This window comes from Mesoplodon mirus, assembly GCF_964341445.2.
Source record: "Mesoplodon mirus genome assembly, chromosome: 8".
Lineage (NCBI taxonomy): Eukaryota > Metazoa > Chordata > Mammalia > Artiodactyla > Ziphiidae > Mesoplodon > Mesoplodon mirus.
In genome coordinates this window covers 80,562,375-80,584,074 of record NC_138984.1, presented here as the reverse complement: position 1 = coordinate 80,584,074, position 21,700 = coordinate 80,562,375, and the positions used below count along the sequence as shown (strand labels likewise).

The 21,700-nt window shown below is 33.9% G+C and overlaps 1 protein-coding gene across 1 annotated transcript in view; it reads right to left on the bottom strand.

Moving 5' to 3' along the window:
• The window catches only part of LOC309809082 (sodium channel protein type 2 subunit alpha), an 88,661-nt gene that overhangs the window by 24,706 nt on the left and 42,255 nt on the right, over positions 1-21,700 (bottom strand). The window contains exons 15-18 of the mRNA XM_082629802.1: positions 19,158-19,331; positions 16,890-17,246; positions 10,714-11,193; positions 861-981 (exon numbers count right to left, since the gene is read on the bottom strand). Of these exons, the coding sequence (XP_082485928.1) occupies positions 861-981; positions 10,714-11,193; positions 16,890-17,246; positions 19,158-19,331 (1,132 nt within the window). The remainder of the gene's footprint in view (positions 1-860; positions 982-10,713; positions 11,194-16,889; positions 17,247-19,157; positions 19,332-21,700) is intronic.

Sequence of the window (21,700 nt, the reverse complement as noted above, 5' to 3'; positions counted from 1 at the left end):
CACACCTGATGTAAGTGGAGGATTAAGTGCTTGGCATTTAGCCTTCCTCTCCTGCTCCTTTGCTTTCGCTATGAGAAAAAGCCTGGGCCAGTGTGTGGATGGAGCTGAGTCAGGCAGCAGTCTCATCTAAGACCTCAGCCGTATGACTAATCCTAAGCAAGATCAGCAAAACCATCTAGGCAGCCATGGGCTTGTGAGCAAAAATATACGTTTTTTTTGTTACATGATAAGAAGTTTTGGGTGGTTTGATACACAACATTATTGTTCAAGAGATAACTGATGCATACCTCAAATAACATAATTTTAGTTTTCTTCACAAAATCCTCTTAGTATTACTCCAATGGCATGGAGCCCTGTATTATATAACTCAGTATATTTTGGCATTTCATTATCTACAATATAGTATCATTCAGAGCTAATAAAAAATATTTGACCTTGACAGATACAGGTAATTGTTATTCATGGACAGTTTGAAATGTACATCAATCAATTTATACCCATTATGACATGACAAAACAGTAAACAATAAATTACTTCTTTGATTTAAATTTTTTTTCTTTTTTTTTTAAAGCTAAAGAGAGAGATGTATGATTTGGCTTTCTCTCCTATCAAAGATTCTAGAAGGCCACCAAAAAAACCCAGATAGTTAACAGCATTTCTTAAAGTTGAACAGGATTCATAAAAATAGAATATCTGTTTACATAAATTAAATCTTACCTTTTCAAAAATCATCTTTGATATAGAAAAAGCAATGAACAGACAAGTAAAGGAACAGTTGTTGGATAGATATGGACGATTAGAGCGAGCCCGGGAGGGAGAGAATAGATGGCTAGATCAGAGAAGTCTAATTGTTTCCTCACCTTCCGTGAAACAGGCTTCAGGTTCCAGAGATTCTTCAGGTTCAACCTCAGGTTGTTCTCCCTCAGCGGGAGCTCCTATGTCAACAGTGCTGCCTTCAGATGAACTAGTTGCATTTAGCTTCTGAAAATCAATTCCACAGAAAAGCTTTTAAAATATTTTCTTTAATCTACAATATAAAAATTTCAAAGGCGTGCCCTTAAGTCTTCTGTATTCATTTCCTTGATCTGTAATTTAAGAATATCTTAAACATAATGCCAGTCCGCTTTAGTAGAGGTGGGGGTCACAAGATTAGATACGGCACCACAAAATTTTTTCCTTTAAAAATATGGTGCTAACAACTTAAATAATTTTTGATTAAGCTCCTGTATAGAGAGAGATTCTGAAATAAAATCATGCAGAGAGCTTACATAAGCTGCCAGAGTAGTATTGTGGTCTGTGATCTTGCTTTTGTAAATTAGTTTGCAAATGGTCTAGTTTGTTTTATTCTAAAATTGTGACCCAACCAACAAAAGCTGTATGAGTGTATTTTCATGTCAAATGCAGAAAAGATTTGATCAAATGCACATAAACAGCAACAATCTAAATTTACCCACTTTTCATTGACATGAAAACATATACCACTTGTTGTTATTAAATATATTTTATAGTTTCCTAATTCTGAAAAGAGCAGCACATTGTTAGCTTTATAGCAAGAGCTGATATTTTGCATTCTCTTTGGCCAATGCACTCCTGTGTTTCATTGTGCATTTGGAAACTACTTGTTACTCTGGCACTCTTACCTCTCCGGTTAATAAAGGCAGAAATGAATCTTTGGTTGTTGTTTTGTTTTCCTTTAGGTTAAATCAACCACCAAAAGAAAAATATAATAGAAAGAAGTTGTTTTAAATCTTGAAATACAACAAACTTTAGCCAGGTCAGGTCGTTCATGGGATCAGTATAAATGAAGGGATCCAGTCTTTAACCTGGTCTTAAAATGCTGCAGGAATGACACAGGGCCAGGTATGAGTGCCACATGGAATCAGAGTAGTTTGGGCCACAGCATTCTCAGACCTGTTACAATGTTATTACCATTAGTACATAACATTAGGAAATGGCTGAGCTGATAGGAGCTACTTTATAAAGGGGATGAGGTAAGCATATGATAAAATGCACATTGAAATATGTTGAACCCACTCTAAAATAGATGTTGTAGTCAGTACTGGAAACATTTGGGCTAAGGATTCTATGGATTTCCGGAGGAAGCTGGTTCCTTTATTTCCTGAAAATAATTATCTTTATATAAAGTATTTCCTTGGCATAGTGGTGCTGATAAAGTAAAAATATTTATATAAGCTATAGATGAGCTTGAAAATGCTTTTGTGTGTGTAATTTAACAATACCAATGATAGAAGCATGAATATTATATATGTATCCTCAATTAGAACTCGTTCAGGATTATTTTTAAATCTAACCAAACTACTTAAATCAAGGATTATATATTATAAGGTGCCTGAAGTTTGTTGATTTCTTTTTCTACTCACCAAGTATATCACAATACTAGAGAGATACTCAATGATAATATCTTTACTGTTAAAATTTGAATATATTTTGTTTTAAAATGAAATATTATATGACTTTTTCTAATTTCCTGTCCTTCATCTTTTGATTAGACTCTTTCTTTGATAAGTGTAGCTGTGTTTATAAACATGTAATTGACTAAGAAATGGCTAAATTATCCTATCAATCCCATCCATCTGATTCACATAAAGCTGTTACACATTAGGGACCTGAAAATACTGATCTTATAATTTACTGGATATTGAAACGTGACATAGGTAATCAGAATAAGTGAAGTTTGGTCATATATAATCTAACTACAAACAGCCCACAATAACAAATGGAAAACATTCCTTTTAGGAAAAAGGATAACACTGCAATTACAGATTGGAGGATGACCTGGAGGTAAATGAGAATCCATATTCAGGGCGCTCCACATTGGCAAATAACTGCATCAGAGCCTGCATCAGTGCTGGCTATATTACACGTCAGGTACTCAACAAATTTTTTTTTTTAATGAATGAATGAATGATCTTCTTCATAACAGAATGAAGGCTAGTCCTTGACAGTGATTGGGAGAAGTCACCAGACAACATATTACAGGGAATCTTGGTTCAAAATTTTCCAGAGGATCTCTGTAACATCAACTACAATGCCTTTCATTTAGTGCAGTGCCTTAGTACTGACATAGAATTAATAGATATTTTTTTAATTGAAGCCAAACATTTATATATTTAAAGGTCAAATCATTACTTTTTCAAAAGTACAACATAAAAGTATTCTGCTTTTCTAGAAGATGTATCTCACCAGACAATCTTTCGAAGCAAAGATCATGCTTTTGCCATCTCTGCATCCCTAGGACCCATCACAATGTTTGTGTTTAATAGATGTTCATTGGGTAAATGAATGAATGACCAATGCATGCACTATTTTATTCTTCCACTAACTACTTCTAACACCTCCTATCTAATACTTACTTTTACATTCAAGGGAATACACATAATATTCTCATGTTAGTACAGAGAAACACAAATCCTTCAAGATACTAAATTGTGTAGGTAATGACCAACAACCCTTAGAATTTGAAGTGCTGTCTAAACATCAGGCTTCCAATTAACCAGAACTATGATGAAACTATGAAGTAAACTGTACTTTAACTCTGGAGTCAGGAAAACTAAGACAGACTCATTTTGACAATGTTTTTCCTGTTTCTACTCTATGTACATGGATCTACAATCCCAGCAAAGAATGGAACCTCTCTAAGGAAAGGCAATATCTCATCCTTCTCCATCTTCTCCCTGATGTGGAACAGCACAGGATCTACCTGTCACATTTATTACTTGAATAACTTTATTTGGTTTACAAATAAAAAATCTAGGGTACACATTAATCCTCAACACCAACCAATCCAGTGTCTAGTTAGAGAAGGAAATGTGGCTTTAATCATCTTGTCAAAAGTCATACTGAGTCAGTAGCTGGACTCTAGGTCTTCTGTACCCCACTTTGCTAGGATTCCTAGAAAATTTCTTTGATGATCCATAAGTTAAGCCAATCTTTATCAATTTAAAACATTTAGTAGATGTGATATGTAATTAAACATTGTAGGTTCCAGATAGTGTCGGGATACTGTTGATTCCCATGTTTCATGACCATGAACTTAGTATTAGTTTCTTATATTCATATATTTATATGTATTAATGTAGAGTGAAGCTAAACATATGTTGGGATATTTTATAAACAAAAGTTTACTTTAAACAATAAGCCAGAGATATAGGCAAGAAATTCTGATTTATAAAATCTTTCTTGATAACATCAATTCAATGACTTTCTTAAAATCACATAAGAGGCAAATATCATATCATAGAATATGTTGACGAAAACAGTTAAAATGTATAAAGAGCCAATAAAAACCAAATGAATCAAATTAAGAATATAAAACTTCAGCTTCAGATAAGGTCATAATTATGATTAATTTTAACTACAGAGCATATTCACCAATTAGAATTATCAAATACACATCATTTTATGGAATTATTAGTACTCATATACTTAAAAGAAGAATTTTCAAATAAAGATTATTTGTAAATTCTCCAATCTAGGCACCATTCACTGTAAAATGCCACATGAGTAAGAGACCAATCTATTAACTACTTAGAAATAGAACCAGTTTTTTATTTTCAAGTTCTATTCTTCCCTTTGGTAAAATTTAGATGTTTAGGTTCCTTTTTTATTATTTGTGCTTATTTGCTGGGAGACAAGTGGACTGAATGATGTTGTTAGAACAGCCCTTCCTTACTCAACCTTTAAGAAAATATGGATGTTGCCTCAATGTCAGGATAGTCAAGAGATCAAACAGGAATAACAAACTGTTATTTGCTATGCCTGGCATTGACAATCATTTATTTTCAGATGAAAATATTAGCTGAACTTTTTTTTTTTAGTGAAAACTTCATGTTACAGGGCTCTTACTATTGAAAATCTGCTGGATTCCTCTAAGAACTGGGGAATTATAATCATAGGAGTTAAACAGGGCAGAATCATATTTTGCTTAATGATGTAATAAATAAATTTCAAGACACACAGTATTTCACTTCGCATTTTTAAACATTATACTTCTAACTTTTACTTTCCAAACTATTGTTAAACATCTACATGCCAAACTCATAGTCCTTCTTTCAGAAAGTAAAAGTCTTTTTGAAAATAATTAATCACAACAGAAAAAGGGAGGGAAAACATCACTTCTTGTTAAGTTTTTCAAAGGCACACTTTTTTTTCTCATTATGAAGTTAAGATATATTTTTGAGAAAATGTAATTAGTAAATATTGTATATATTTTGGGGAAAATGTATATTCTAAACTTAGTCAATAAAAGAAATAGGACTTTTTTTTTAAAAAAGAGATAATTCAAATATAGATAAAATCAAATATTCCATATCTAACTATTTTGGTCACCACAAATGGCAATCTTTTGTTCCACATGGATCCTAATCTGTACTTAAAGAACTCTAGGTCATTTTACATGAAAAATCTTAACATCGAAACAATGAAAGTGATGGTTATGCTTACTTTGGGATAAGCCTAAGGCCAAAGTGATACATTAATACTAGAAAGGAACTGCTCTTCTTAATAAGGAAGAAGGCAAAATCAAAACTATCATTATCATCATACTACATTATCAGATAATCATTTTGTCTTTATAATAGATACATTATAAAATTCTATAATCCATAAATAGCAGGGTCTTAAATATTTCTTGGAATGGCAAAAGTAACCCTTATGTTGTGCTGTCCTACCTCTCAGCATATTACCAGTGCCCCAAAGACACATGTTTGGTCAATTTTGTTCTTACATTAAGGATATTTAGAGCTTTTTTTATCCTTTAATCACTATCCCACTGGAAAACTTTCCCTTGAAGACTACACATTCTCCAGTATAAAATTATAGATGGGTTTCTATTGAAACCACTCTACCACTGCTTACCCAAACCATCTCTACACATCCTTCTCTCCCTTCCTACCCCTTGTGTTGGAATTCAGTATACTACTCTTTTAGGGAGCAGACAATGTTTTCTGGCCAGAGACATATTCAAGGAAATTGGAAAGTATAATAATGTGAGGGTGAGAATAAATGAAGTCATTTGCATCAGTTCTCCTTAGTTTGTGTTCCACCACACTTACTCCAGCTAAATCTCTTAAATATTGGTAGACGATATTCCTGATTGTCACTTTCCCTCATATACCTCTCTACACAGGAACTTGGAAAATGATACTCAGAGAATAAGAAAACTAACTTACCTCTTTATAAGAAACTAGGAAAAACAAGCCGTTATCCTAAGGAGTCAAATCTCACACTTTTCTGAAGAATTAATATATAACAGGAAAAAATAATTCTCTCTAGTCCCTGTGTATATGTTTTTAGTATGTATCTGTGTTTAGTTGTGAGCATTTTTTACCTTGGGTCTCACTTTATATGACCAATGATATTGGTTTCATTCCTCCAATATAAGGCATTATCTTTCATGAATGTAAAGTGCCAGTGACTGAATATTTTGTTCTAAGAAATAAAAGAATGTTCCCCAAATGGCATGATTATTGCTCCTTCCAAAGAGGCAAATATGCTTATGTTAGGGTTGTTTTACAGTTTTAATGGTAGAAGGAGAGGAAACTGCATCTAAGTCACAAAGCATTTAATTAACATTTCTTGAAAATAATTAAATTGGGTTGAGCAATTTGGTTAATATATTTTAGCACAAAACTGCAATTTCAACATCAGGAAATGAAAGGTCCTCCAAATGGAGCCCATAGAAAGGTGTTACATTCACTGCCTTAGTTGCGTGACTAGGAGGTCCCTTCATTTAATAAACATGAAAGGAACAAAAGCTCACACTGATTCTCTTCCTGTATGAATTTTCAGTGCATGATATATTTAAATAATATTCTTCAACAGAAAGTTTCTCAGCAGGTCTGGATGAAATAAAAGAGAGACAAAAACACCAAGTACAGAGGAGCAACACGATGAAGAAAGTGGATTCCAGATCTCTTTTCAGAATGAATATACCACCTATAACACTGCATTCCTTCTTTCCTTCCTTCCTTCCTTCTTTCCTTCCTTCCTTCCTTCCTTCCTTCCTTTTCTTTTGGTGTATAAAATGTATTTCCTTTTCTTTCATTCTCAAGAGTTTTAGGGGTAAATATCAACAGATTCTCCAAGGGAATTGTATTCTAAATACAAAGAACTTTTGGTAAAATGCTAAATAGAGAGATGGCATTTTCTCTGAAATGAAGCAGATAAAAATTGTACCCATGCTGGTAGCAGCCAAAACATAACATTCCAATTCATTTACATTCTAATCACATTAAAACATCCTTTAGGAAATTTGCACATGAATAAGGGATTGCTTTAATTTGCAGATTACCCTTCAGAAAAATTTAATATGACACTGAACAAAAAAATACCAACAAAGTACACTCATTGGGGCTTTATTTATTTAAGAAAAGGGCAGGGGAGAGAAAGCTTTCTGCCAGTTTTTCAAAAAGTATCTTATATTTCTCCTTTTAGACCCTTAGCATGTTCAAAACTCTGTAATGTTAAATGGTAATTAAATAATTCATAAAGGCATGCACTTTTACTTTTCATTGAATGTAATTTCTATAAAAATGTATGTAAGAAAATTAGCAGCTAACTCATTTTTTAAAAAAGTTAGGGTTGCCAGACTTGCCTGACCATGCTTTATGACTCAGCATAAGAGCAGCTGTGCATGTTTTTATTTTACTGCCAATGGATGGGCAAGGAATGTAGCTGAGTAACATGCAGGCCAGTCAAAATTCATTTAGAAACTAATTGTATTTATATATGTACAACTTGCTTAGGTAACCTGGGTAAAAGTGGTGGCACGAGCCTCTGGCTGGTTAAAAAACACCAGAGCTGCATTCTTGGTGGCTCCAGCTTGATTTTACCCCTGTGAGAAGTAAGAACGGTAAGCAGTGAAGATCACCATATTGCACTAGTAAATTTCACTTTGAAAAATAATCATTGCGTCTTCAACATTATTAAAACTCTATAAGAATAATCAATCATTCAAAATCACAAAGTATGAAAGGAATTACATTATATATAGTCAAAATAACATGAGTTAAAACATATAATTAAGATATGAATTTAAAATAATATACTCTAGAGAATCTACAGAAAGCTGTCAAAGAATCACACAAATTTGGCAAAGATAAAATAGAAGAGGATTTAGTTCAAACACCTAAACAACCTCTGGGTCCACTTGCCCTATAAAAAGGAATTCATTAGGCATTCCAAAAATTAAAATGTGCTCCGTTTTTTTAATTTAATTTTTAAATTAAATTAATTTAATTTTTCAAATCATTTAGAAAAGAATGTCAATTAGCCTTATTCCATTTATTAATACTCCACATGTGACATTTAACAGCACAATCCAAACCTATCAGTTAAGAAAATGACCAGACAAAACTAACGTGAAGTCAGGACACTAAAAAGATGTCTGAGGTGGGAATATTTGCAATTCTTGAATAATTATGTCAGTTCTCTTTTGTTTTCTAGTGTAGAGTTACAAGGTAAAATACCAAAAAATTAAAACATGCACATAGTTCCTTCCTAGACTATTGCTCTAATCCTTTATTTGTCTATGAGCTTATATTTAGGAAGTTTGATATAAAGCCATAATTAAAAATTTCACCAAATAATAAATTTTAGTACACAAGTAACAATCACTATGATGGGAAAGTATTGAAAGGACTCTACAGCTAAAGCAATAAAATAATTCTGTCTACTTTCAAATGGCAGATCAGTTCTCTGCCTCCAATTCCAAAGTATTGACTTGACATATATTACTTTGGAGTACCTAACTCAAACAGAAAACAGATGAAAAAGCTTAATGGTAACAAGAGAAACTGGGAAGAGAGTTTGGATTTTTCCTTCTATAAGCCCCACCTTAACTAGATAATTCTCTAATGCCAAACACAATGGTTTGAGATGAGGCAAAATACATGCTCCTTTGGAGAAGTCTGAGGCTTTAAAATTTCTGAAAATTAAGAAGACTGGATGATGAGTTAACCATACCTCAAAAGATCCTCAGCCAGAAGTTTAAATTGACTGATGGCTTCAACATTTGATTCTCCATAATTCATTCTTAGTTAATATATTTTTGACTAGCTAAAAATAAAAATTGACTTCCATACTGTAAGGGAGATATTTGCTATTAGGTATAATGTCAAAATAATGAGAGGGGAATATATATTAAAATTTAATGACCGAATTCTATCTTCCAAATGCTGACTTTAGTTTCTAGTAATATACAATGCCAGAAGTTAGTCCCCACCCTTTCAGCATAGCCCAATCAAATACACTTATCCAACATTTTATTAACTAGATCTTAAGATATTAGTCAGTTTTAAAATAATGATCTTATTAGTGAACAATTGAGTTCAACTAATTACAGCAATTATTTGTCCCAGGCTATAAGGTTTTAAAATTTTCCCCTTTAATCTCATCTGTTATTTTGTGAAACTAGTAGTTATGGCCTTGTTACCTATATGCTAATTTTAGTACCTATATTTAAACTTTCTCTGAATTTCACGTTTAACATCTATTTCTATGTAATTACTGAATTAGCAATACTACTTATCTTACAAACAAGAACAAATGGAAATAGCATCTTCTTCAGTAATCTTACAGAATAAATATAGTAATACTGATTGAAATATCTAAGGTTCCTTTCTTAGAAATATACTTTTGCTCATAATTTTACTAACTGATCCCTAATTTTTGTGAATTTGTTGCACTACTTAAATTGTACCCTTCAGCATCTCAAACTCCCCCAAATCATCTTTCTTAGGATGAGAATAATAATAGAGGTCTTTTTGTTCCCTGCCAATCACTTCAAATGACAAAAAAGAATGAATCTTTGTTTTTCATTGTTATTTTTATTTGTTTATGCAAGCTTTAATTGTTGGGAATTCTGTCTTCATTTTTGTGTAGTTAAACATCAAGGTTTTAGTTCCTTCTTCTCTTTATTCCCAACTCTGTGCTTATTAACCTATAAACAAACCAAGAACATACCCTGGTATTTATACTCTTCTAGTAAATCAAAGAATTCTTTAAACTACCAAGACTCTTAACTGTAGTTGGTAAATTTAGAATTTTACATTCTATAACATATCAAGGCTTTTTGTTTGTTTAGAGAGCATGTACTGGGTTCAGTAGGGTTAAAAACATTTTCAACCTGATTCTTCATCACTACCTTCACTTCCTTTAAAAAATTATTTATTTCAGGAAACATGAAACTATATGTAAATATCAAGCCAATATCCCAATCATACTTCCATTAATAAATATGCCTGTGAAAACTAAATAAGATCATAGTTTATAAATTATTCCATAAGAGCCAAGAATGTAGCAAAATGAGAATTGGAACTGCCCTCTCACCAAGTATTGTTCTAGTATATACAAAAAAACCACCATTGTGGGAGAATTATAAGGAAGAAAGTGTATAAACTGAGGCACTATTCACAAATCAAAAATTATTTAAAATCCTCAAAAATTCATATTAATCTGAATATTCATATTATCAATAATTCAAAATGGTGAATATTTGAAAAAATGATTCAACATATCATTTGTCTAGTTATATATTAAGGTACTGTCAATTTATCTATCGTCAATTTTGCCATAGAAATTGTGTCAATAGATATTTCCTATTTTCTTACAGAAAGAAAATATAATTTTTAAAAGTCTGATAGTTTAAAGCATACATAACACCAAAATATCTTCTGACGTAGCAATTCCTACCTCTTTGCTTTCCTCCATATCTGACTCGCTGCTGAATTCTTCAGTATTTACATTTTCAAAATCAGATTCTCCGACAGCAATTGGTACAGTCACAGTGAGGCTGGGGTTGTTTATAAAGGACATGTAATCACTTTCATCCACAACATATTTTTCTACACTGCTGCCTATGCCACTGGTAGTTCCATTTCCATCTTTGAGATAATTGAGGTCTTTGCCTATTTCTATGGTGGTATGGTTGGAAATACAGCTGTCTTTTTTGTTATTTAGATCTTCAAGAGGTTTAATTTCATCTAAAGCTTTCTGCTTTCTAACAAAGGCTTTCTGAATAAATTCACGTATTTTTCTTTTAACATAATCAATTCCTTTCTGCATCCTTCCCACAGCAATCTGGAGATTATTCATTTCATTATCATCATCAGTGGCGGCAAGATTGTCAGAACTGAATGAACTCAAGAGTAAGGCCAGGAAGAGGTTCAGAACCTAAAACACAACAGGAAAATTGGTGATCAAAACATTCCGTTGTTTCTATTGTTCCGAACTACAAATTTTCCAAAACTGTTCTTACACCTCACTTTTTGCTGATAGGTATTCTTTCTAGTTTATGGTAAGCTATCCTGGGGAAGAAAAAGGTGAATGAAATAAATACCTGGTCAATATAAAATAATACTATTAACACTAATTCCTTTTTAGTCATTGCAAAATTACTGAAACCACTGTTGTGTAAAACTTCTATATTAAATTAAGTTCAATTCCAAATTTAAAATTTTAGCTATCTAGATAACTATACAGTGAAAAAGAAAAAAACCTTTTATTGGGATGTTAAGTATTTTCCCCATGTAACTTGGGTTTTCCAGGACACTGATAATTTATTACAGTTTTATTCCTGAAGCCAAAGATGATTCCAATATATTTAAATATGATTTTATTTTTATGTGTTTGTACCAATTTTTGTACTTTAGGTAACTTGTCTAAAAAATATATATACCTACTGCTAGATCAAAGTTCCCAGTTTTTGGTTCAGAAAATAATGGCTACTAGATTTATACAGTGGTTGGAAATACTATAAAGAAATGGTTAGAGACCACTAATTAGCCTATAACTTGGGTCTCCAAAAATAGGACCCACTGATATGAGTGAGTGAAAAGATTAGTGACCATAAATCCACTGTGTACACTCAAAAAGAGGTAATTTACTAAGAAACAGAGTACTCCCATAGGCACAAGACCAAGTAATATAATTTTTTTCAGAATTTGATTGATAATGTTCATGAGTCCCTGACTATTCAAGCATACAGAACAAAAGAGAAGGATATGGCCCTGAAGGGATCTAAAGACAAAAAGTAAATAGTACAGAAGAGGAATCCTAGGAAAAATTTTAAGTAAAACTCCAATGAAAAGGATGCTGCATTCTTGCTATATTCCTATCTTTCCAATAAGCTAATGAGGCTCAGAGTTCCTTTGTCTAACCAGTACGAGTTAGTCTAACCAATTGTGGTAAGAAAGGTAAAAACCTATAAGACCCAACAAGGACTGCACATAATTCTGTGAGTCTATATTGACATCTTTCAATTGCTATACCACGTCTGCTAGTATTCATACTAAGACCTGCTCCTTCACATCAGAAATTTACCAACAAAGTTATATTTTATTGTGATTTGCCTTGAATTTACTTTTTGGATGAAAAAACAGATGCAAGAGAAAAAAATTAAATGCTACTTGGGTTTTATCCATTATAAAACTGAATTTTGGTACCATAATTTTTTTCCAGATTTGATTTCCTAAGGTTTATTAATGAACTTTTCTATTAGGAACTTTTTCTTGACAAATATCAATCAACCTCCCCAGAGTGAGATCCAACTTATAGTTCCTCTTCAAAGCATTGGAACAGGTATCTACTTGTGTCATTTACTGTTATATCTATACGGCCTGCTCCCCTTTCTCATTAGAATTATAATGTTGGGTATGAATCCAGTTTCTGTCAATTTTCCCAGTGCTAAGCTTACAAGATTGTTGTAAGGATTCAATTAGAAAATCTGATTCACTTTGTTATAAAGCAGAAACTAATAAAAAAAAAATTAAAAAAAAATTCTATTTCAAAGTAAAAAAAAAAAAAAAAAAAAAGAAAATCCATGTGGCTCTCACAAAGCTATTGGCACAGGGTAAACCCTTGAGAAAGTTTAGCTGTTATTATCACTGTTATTAATACTATGATACAACCTACCCTCTGTTATACTATCTTTCAATTTATCTTTTTTTCTTGGAAATGTTTGTGTGAGCAAGCTAATCTCTTTTTCTAGGGCTCATTTGTTACCACAGGGGATTGATCTGCATAACAACTGGCCAAGGTGTTGGTTGTGATGACAGGCAATTTAAGGGAATACAGTTCAACTAGCTTACTCAGGGACTGAAACCTGGAAACCTGTCTCACATGTGGTCATGGGCAGACCTGATAGCTCATTGAGTGAAAATGACTCACACATCCCCCAGTCTCTTGGAATAATAATTTCCATTTGGGGTTCAGGATTGAAATATATTGCACGTATCAATACTGTCTCCATCCTGATTCTTTTTTTTTTTTTTTTTTTTTTGGCCGTGCCTCGGGCACGCAGGATCTTAGTTCCCAACCAGGGAACTAAGGTGCCCCCTGCAGTGGAAATGTGGAGTCCTAACCACTGGACCGCCAGGGAAGTCCCTCCATCCTGATTCTTAATTGGTGAGAAGAACCCAAAACTTTCACATCCCTCCTGTGTGCTAATGCTCCACCTTCTCTTAGACATAGACGAGACTGCGGTGGCTACTTCTAGAAGTGGTAAACTTCAAAAAATCATATTTTCCTTCTGCAGCACTTGCCTTGAACCTATAAGAGGGTTTCTGGCCATAGTGTTAGCAAACCAAGAATAATAGCCTGGGGAAAAGCAGTCTGTGGCCAAACCTCTGTCTTGTCTGTGGACTAGGCAGTGGTTACTCACACTTCTCGTGGTGGAGCACCATACAGAAGTTTACATGTGTTAACAGGAGGTTATGACAGCTTGTCTTTGGAGCACATTACCCTTTCTGGTGAGGATGAGAAGGAAGGATTGTAGGAGGCACTGCATCAGTTTCAGTCAGTCTTATTTAAGCAAATGTGATATGAACACATTTCCTTAATAGTGGTAAACATGACAGATACTATTACTACCTTAGTTACTCCAGAAAAAATATCCAAGATATCACAAAAGGAGGAATATTTTTTAACTTACAGTGAAAAAAAAAAAAAAGGGAGATTCTTTAATTTTTAAAAAAATGTACTGAATTAGGGTTTCCCTGGTGGCACAGTGGTTGAGAATCCACCTGCCAATGCAGGGAACATGGGTTTGAGCCCTGGTCTGGGAAGATCCCACATGCCGTGGAGCAACTAAGCCCATACGCCACAGCTACTAAGCCTGCGCTCTAGAGCTTGCAAGCCACAACTACTGAGCCCCCGTGCCACAATTACTGAAGCCCGTGTGCCTAGAGCCCGTGCTCCACAACAAGAGAAGCCACCACAATGAGAAGTCCGTGCACCGCAACAAAGAGTAGCCCCGGCTCACCGCAACTAGAGAAAGCCCGCGCACAGCAACAAAGACCCAATGCACTCAAAAATTTAAAAAAAAATTTTTACTGTACAGAATTTAAATTTATGCCAATAGATGGAAATTATTATTCTATAGGCTGTATCTTTTTATGCATATACAGCCATCTAAATTAATATTAAATGTCATCCATAGGTATGGATACTTCCTGAAATTCTCTTTTCAACTTGAATCCTCTGTACAGTTAGAGAGATGTGTCTTATTTCAGTAAACTAATAGATGACATGTGATATGTTGAGTTTCCTTCTCTTTAAATTCACTCTGTGTTTTCTGGCTACATGAATTCTACCAAAATCCCACTTGCTCATTGTCACTTTCCTGATAAAAAGCCATCTGTAGCTCTGAATTGCCTACAGAAAAACTCCATTTTTTTAATGCGGAGTCAGCCTTTTCATAAATTAAACTCTACACAGTTTGGCCCCAAACTTACTTTCTACTACTCCCACTATGAATTCCCTGTTGCTTGTGTCTGATCTGCTCACTCATTGTTGTCATAAAGGGTTCTGTTCTCTGCCTTTTATTCTTTTCTTCCAATGTATGCCAAATATATAAATCAAATCAAATCTAAAATCAAACCTATAACCTTTTCTTTGTTTCTTTTCTATTAACCCTATGACCATTTCTTTCTGTTCTACGCAATATTGCACTTTTCTGAAAGCAAGCAAGTTGTATTCGGAATTGTACATTTAAAGTAAATGTACAGGGGAATTCCCTGGCAGTCCAGTGGTTAGGACTCCACACTTCCATTGCAGGGGGCACGAGTTTGATCCCTGCTTGGGGAACTAAGATCCTGCATGCCACACAGCATGGCTAAAAAATATATATATATATATATATATATATATATATATATATATATATATATGTATATAAATTATTTGATACTCTTCCCTTCAAAAGTGAAAGCCTAATCTCTTTTTCTTAAGTGTGAGTTCTTTTTAGTGACTAGCTTCTAATGAATACAATATGGCAGAAGTGACAGTACGTGACTTCAAGACTAGAACATAAAGAGGGCTTTCTCCTTGCCCTTTGTTTTGTGTCACCTGCTCTGGGAGAAGCCAGTTGCCATGTCATGAAATAATCAACAACCCTATGGTGAGATACATGTGGAGAAAAACTGAAGCCTTCTACCAACAGCCAACAAAGAGGAATTGGGACCTCCTGCCAATAGCCATGAGAGTGAGCCTTCTTAGAAGCTGATCCTCCTGTCTTAGTCAAGATAACTGAGTTCCCTGCCAACATCTTGACAGCAACCTTATGACAGACCCAAAGCCAGAAGCACCCAGATAAGGTGCCCCCAAATTTCAGACCCACAGAAACTATGAAATAATTAATAAATGTTTATTGCTTTAGGTCACTGTTCATATTTCTGGATTGTATACTGTTCATGTTGTTATTTTAAGAAGAGGTCAGAATTATCTAAGCTAATACTGAGGAGGTTGAAATCTTGGGATAAATAGAAATAAATGATAATCTTTTGCTTTTTCCCCCCCCTCCCTTTTCTTTTCCTCTGGGGAACTGGAAGTTACTTTGATGTGAAAGGAAATTAAGTCTATAAATTGCATACTTTAAAATATTGGTTATGACTATTCCACTGGACTGGGGCCTAATCAAGCACCTTAGTATAATAACTTTATATTTAAAGTATAAGAGCCTGATCCCTCTCAGAGAATCTACTGTCCTTTCTTCCACAACCACTGGGTCCACTGTTCCCTGGCTTGGGACAGTCTACCTTTCTTCTTACCGAGCTAAATCTTACAGCTCAGTAAAGATATTTCAGGTCTGAACTCCTTGACAAAGCCTTGCCTGATCATCCTTGCCACTGTAAAGCAAAGTTTCCATCTTGTGAACTTGACATATAACACTTCACTTTCACGTTTTTTCACTTACTAGTTCCTATTTTTACTCCTGTTTAGGTAAATGTCATATCACAATGCCATATATATCTTCCTATCATTTTTCCCATGCCTCCAGGACTCAGCAGAAATGTGTTGGACATGGTTCATTTTACACAGAAATGATAAACAAGTGATTCTTGAGTCAGTGTTACTTGTTCATACTGTAGTTTCTAGGCAACAGTTACCTTATGTGCTTTTAATGGACTGAGATTATCACTATTTTTTTTTAACTCCAACTTGTAGAGAACCCAAATTTGAAACATTTTCAAGTGATACTATTATTAGTACTTATAAATAAAATGAATGACTGTTCTTCATGGCACTTCCATGCTTTAGTATAAGAACTGAAACATAAAAGCCAAAAATGGCCCTCTCCATGATCAATAAGGTACAGAGATGAAGAACAGCTTTGGTTCAAAAGACATTTTAAGAGTTTATGTTGCATGTCAATTATAGCTCAATAAAATTGGAAAAAATAAAAATAAAAATAATGAATAAGGAAATACTTAAAAAGAGTTCATGTGGATTTCAACAGTCTGAGCTATACCTGACTCCTGCCATCATGAAAATTGAGAATTGATTTAAAAAAAAACATTCCTCAGTTGAACATACTTTTTCATGGTTACATTGTCTTTTACTGAAAATGAGAAAAATGTTTTACCACATACCACCAGGTTTCCAATGACCATGACCATCATGAAGACAGTAAGGCACATGGTTTGACCGGCGACCTCCATGCAGTCCCACATGGTCTCTATCCACTCTCCACACAGCACTCGGAACACAATCAGGAAGGAGTGGAAGAAGTCATGCATGTGCCAGCGTGGGAGTTCACAATCATTGGAAATCTTGCAGACACATTCTTTGTAGCTCTTACCAAAGAGCTGCATGCCAACCACGGCAAAAATGAAGACGATGATGGCCAACACCAAGGTGAGGTTACCCAGAGCTCCCACAGAATTGCCAATGATCTTTATCAACATGTTCAGAGTCGGCCAAGATTTTGCCAATTTGAAAACTCTGAGCTGGAAACAAAAGCAAGAAGGTCATTACTGCTCTGCATTATGAAGAATCTGCATATTTGTTTATAGGAAAAATCTACAATGTCTCAATTTTAGGTGATGGATTATTCATGTGCCAAACTATTATCTAGCAAATGTATTAGTTTGTTACCATGGGATATTTTTCATTTTGAAATAGTTTATATTGTAAATAAAATAATTATTCAGTTTTTCATCAGCATTCAAAGAATAAGATTCACCAAATATTCCTGAATCTTACATAAGCATTTATACTATTCTTTTTGTTTTTCTGTAAGGAACTGAGATATCTAACATTAGTGATGATTAATTGGAAAAGACTCTTTCAGAGAGGTAGAGGTTCTCATTATTTAAAAGCCCGAAGTGGATATATTTTTCAGTGTACTTGAAATATAATGCTGAAATGCACAAGTGCAAACAACACTTATATAAGGTACAAGAGAAAAACCAACTAATTTCTTTAAATCTCTGGACTGCTATATCTGTAGCTTGCTGTAATTTTAGGCTGTATTTTAAAGGAGATTTATTATATTCAAGGAAGAAATACTTGAACTTGAGTAAAAAGCTGTATTTTGTCAACCATTATGTCTTCAGTGATTTAATTAATCAACTCATTATAGTGTGGAAATGGCTCTCTACTACTGTGCCTGACACATTGGTTGTATTAGAAGCCTCTAGAGTACCATTTACTATTAATAGCAGCAGCATTTTATTTCCGATGCTTCAGTAAATGTCAGGTCAAGAGTAGTGCATTATTTAATGGCAACTAAGTGACCCAAAGGAGCAGATATAAGAACCACAATTTTTAATTTATTCCCAGAGAATAATTAATGCAAAAGGGCCTGATATACTAAGCAAGACACTGATGATATTATGCCTTCTATCTCCCCAAACTGCATCACACTATCACAAAGATTTACTAAGCTTCTTAAAAGTAGTTGCCCATATTCACTTGTTATATAATCATTGCTAATTTTTGTTTTGTTTTTTGTTTTTTTGCATCCTTCTAGCTTCAAATTAGGTCTACAGCTATCCATGAAGACTAGGAAAGGAAATCACAGCTCTAAGGATCTTAACACAAATTTGAAAGTGGTAAGGGAGTTTCTAAACAGACTTCACAACAAAGTCTTGAAACTAATCACTGTTAAGATAAGTTGCCTATAAGAATCTGTCTTTACTAACTATATACAACCTCTGTTGTTTCAAAATAAATTGCAAAAAGTTAGAGCCAACTCAAATAAACAGCACAATAAAACATACCAAACTTCAAATGGAAATGTGTCAAGTGATATTTTGTCTCATCTGTGAAAGATCCATAAACTTTGAAATATAAAGATCAAATGAAAGACCCTTTCCTTAAAATTAAAGTATAACACAGGCAACTCTTCTCAGACAGTGTATTTGGTGACTTCCTGACCTGGCTGAAGAAGTAGATGTATAGGAGCTCTGTCTTCTTCCCCTGTACACTCTACCCAGTCCCGGGTCTTGGCTTCTATGGGGGCAAAGTGGGCAACTCCATAATCCCTTAGCCTCTGGTAGAAAGATGAGCCCACCCAAAGCCCCAACCAAGCCTTATCATGGGTAAGCAAACCCCATATAGCTGAGAGGTACATATTGTGTTGTTTAATTTGATATGCATTTATCTATGACCTCCATTTTCTCTCTCCCCATTAGCCTTCCTATTCAATTACTAAGGACAGAACTATTGGCTGTTCATTTGAATAAACTTAATCTATGCATTAAAACTATGAGGAAGAAGAAATTAGCATCTGCTTTGTTAGAAGTATATTCAAATAATATTAAAGCTATGGGAAATCTTGTAATTTTTTCCTAGAAAAGAGTGACTACTAATTAAATTATTTATAAAAACATTATGTTTACTCTCAGTTAATTTACCAGTCGAAATGATCGGAGAACTGACAATCCTTCCACGTTTGCCAAACCAAGTTCCATTAAACTAAGGCTCACAATAAAACCATCAAAAATATTCCAGCCTTCTTGAAAGTAATAATATGGATCCATGGCAATTATCTTTAGAAACATTTCTGCTGTGAAGATCCCAGTGAAGACCTAAGTGAGAAATGTTTATTACACAAGTGAAGACTCTTGAAAACATAAATAACTATCAAGCAACTTAATTTAGTCCCAACAAATCACAATTCAATTCTGAGTTTTAAAAATTGGTTTGGGTCCAGGAAATTAGTATCCTCAAATGGTTTGTATTCAAATCAATATTTAATTGTTTACTATATTTAAGGTTTATCAAGTGATAAAGAATACAAAAATTAAGACAACAAAATTAATATCCTTATTTCTATATTCTTAAGTGAAAGGTTCAGCTAACTCTTTGTGGTCAACTACCTGGCTCTGCCTCTGATCTCCCTAGCCCTCCAAAAACTCACCAAATAACTGCCTAATAGTTTGATTCCCTCCCTTGGCCCTGCAGGCAAGGCTGGTGCTAAAAAGGCTTTATGTTGGCTGTAATAAACAAGGTCACCCCTAGCCCTATAGATGTTAAGGATGCTTTTAAAAAAATTTTTATTTTGCTGGCCAAAGAGAAGCAGCATTCTCTAGTCTCCATTTTCTTTCTCTACAACTATTTAAAATTTTCCACGTGTCTTCAACCATTTTTCTTTATTCACCACTCTCAGTTCTTCTGCATCTCAGAGGTTACGGAAGTCAGTCAACCTGAACTTACTCAGTTTCCTTATATCTACCAAACTACTTACATCCACACCATACTTTCCTTTTTTTTTCCTGTTAAAAATTAAAGGCATGTCACTGCTTTGCTCTAATTTCTGCAGCTGCAATTATGTATCTTCTTTGGACTTCTTGAAGAATTCACCTCCTCAATTAACCTGTAGTTTCAACCTCTTCCTGTTACTGACTGCTTCCTATTAGGATTTTACAAGTATCAACAGATACTCAGTCCCTCTCCACCTTAAAACTACCACTAGCATCATAAAAGAAACTCTCCTTGCATTCTACTTCCCCCATTAGCTACCACCATCTGTCCTCTCTTCATAGCCCAACTTCTTTTTTTTTTTTAATTTATTATTTTTTATTTTATTTTATTTTTTTTGCTTTATAACAAATTTAATCAGTTATACATATACATATGTTTCCATATCCCCTCCCTTTTTCTTTAAGAGTTTGTGTACTTGTCTGTACTCACTAGTTCCATTTCTTTAACTTACCCCCTGACCTGCCAGTCAGCACAAACTGCTTTAACCAATTTCACCAACATAACTGAAACTGCCATTGATAAATTCAATTGAACTTTTAATAGTTATCTTGCTTGTCTCTTTAGGAGTTTTTCACAACGTCGTCTGTTCCTTGTTCCTTAAAATAGTTTCTGTCCAGGCTTCAGTGATTCACATCTCCCTGAATACTTCTCAGTTGCTTTTCCTCCTCCAACAAATCATTCAACACTGGATTTCTTCAGAGGTCTTTCTGTCCTCAACCTGCTTAATCTAATTTTCCTTTTACAATAAATTTACATTTTGAGATCTATTTTCCCATTCAAGCATATCTCCTGAATTCCAGAACTACATCCTTATTTCCTTATTCAACACCTCCACTGGATAACTGTCTCACAGGTACCTCAAATTCAACAGGTCCAAAATTCATTTCATCACTTTCTCTGCACAACCTTGCTTCTCTTCTGATATTTGCTAATTCAGTAAACGGAATGACTCTCTACCTTGGTGGCCAGCTCAGAAACTTGAGAGTCTTGCTAACTTTTCCAAATATCTCTTGAATGCTTCAAGTTGAAATTCACACATGCACGTATTACCAGTTTTTCCTCCTTTTATTGTTGAGTAGAATTCTATTGTTTGAATATTCTATAAAAATTTAAATAATGTATAGCACTTTTTGTCTCTTTTCCAAGAAATCTTGGCCACCCCAATCACATGTGCTAAAATTTTCATATATTTTATACTTACATATGCTATAAACGCTTGCTTTAAATAATCAGTTGTCTTTTCAAGAAATTAAGATAAGGGAAAAAAACCCAGTATTTTCTATTTACCACATTTATTCATTTCTAGTGACCATCATTCTCAAATTTCCATCTAATACATTCTTCCCGTTCAGCCTGAAGAACTTCCTTTAGCATTTCTTGCAGCATAATTCTGGTGTAACAATTTTTTTAAGGTTTTGTTTATATTAAAATTCTTTATTTCACACTAGTTTTTGATAGATAGTTTCACCATAGAATAATGTTTTAACTTCTTTTTTTCTTTTTTTCATCAGGCCACTTTCTTATGGCCTGAACTGTTTCTGACGAGATGTTAATCCCTTGTACATAATATGTATTTTTCTTCTGGCTGCTTCTAAAAGTTTCTTTTGTTTTCACAGCTTGGCTAAGATGTGCCCAATGTAGTTAATTTTATATTTATCCTTGTTGATGTTCACTGACATTTTACAATTTAATA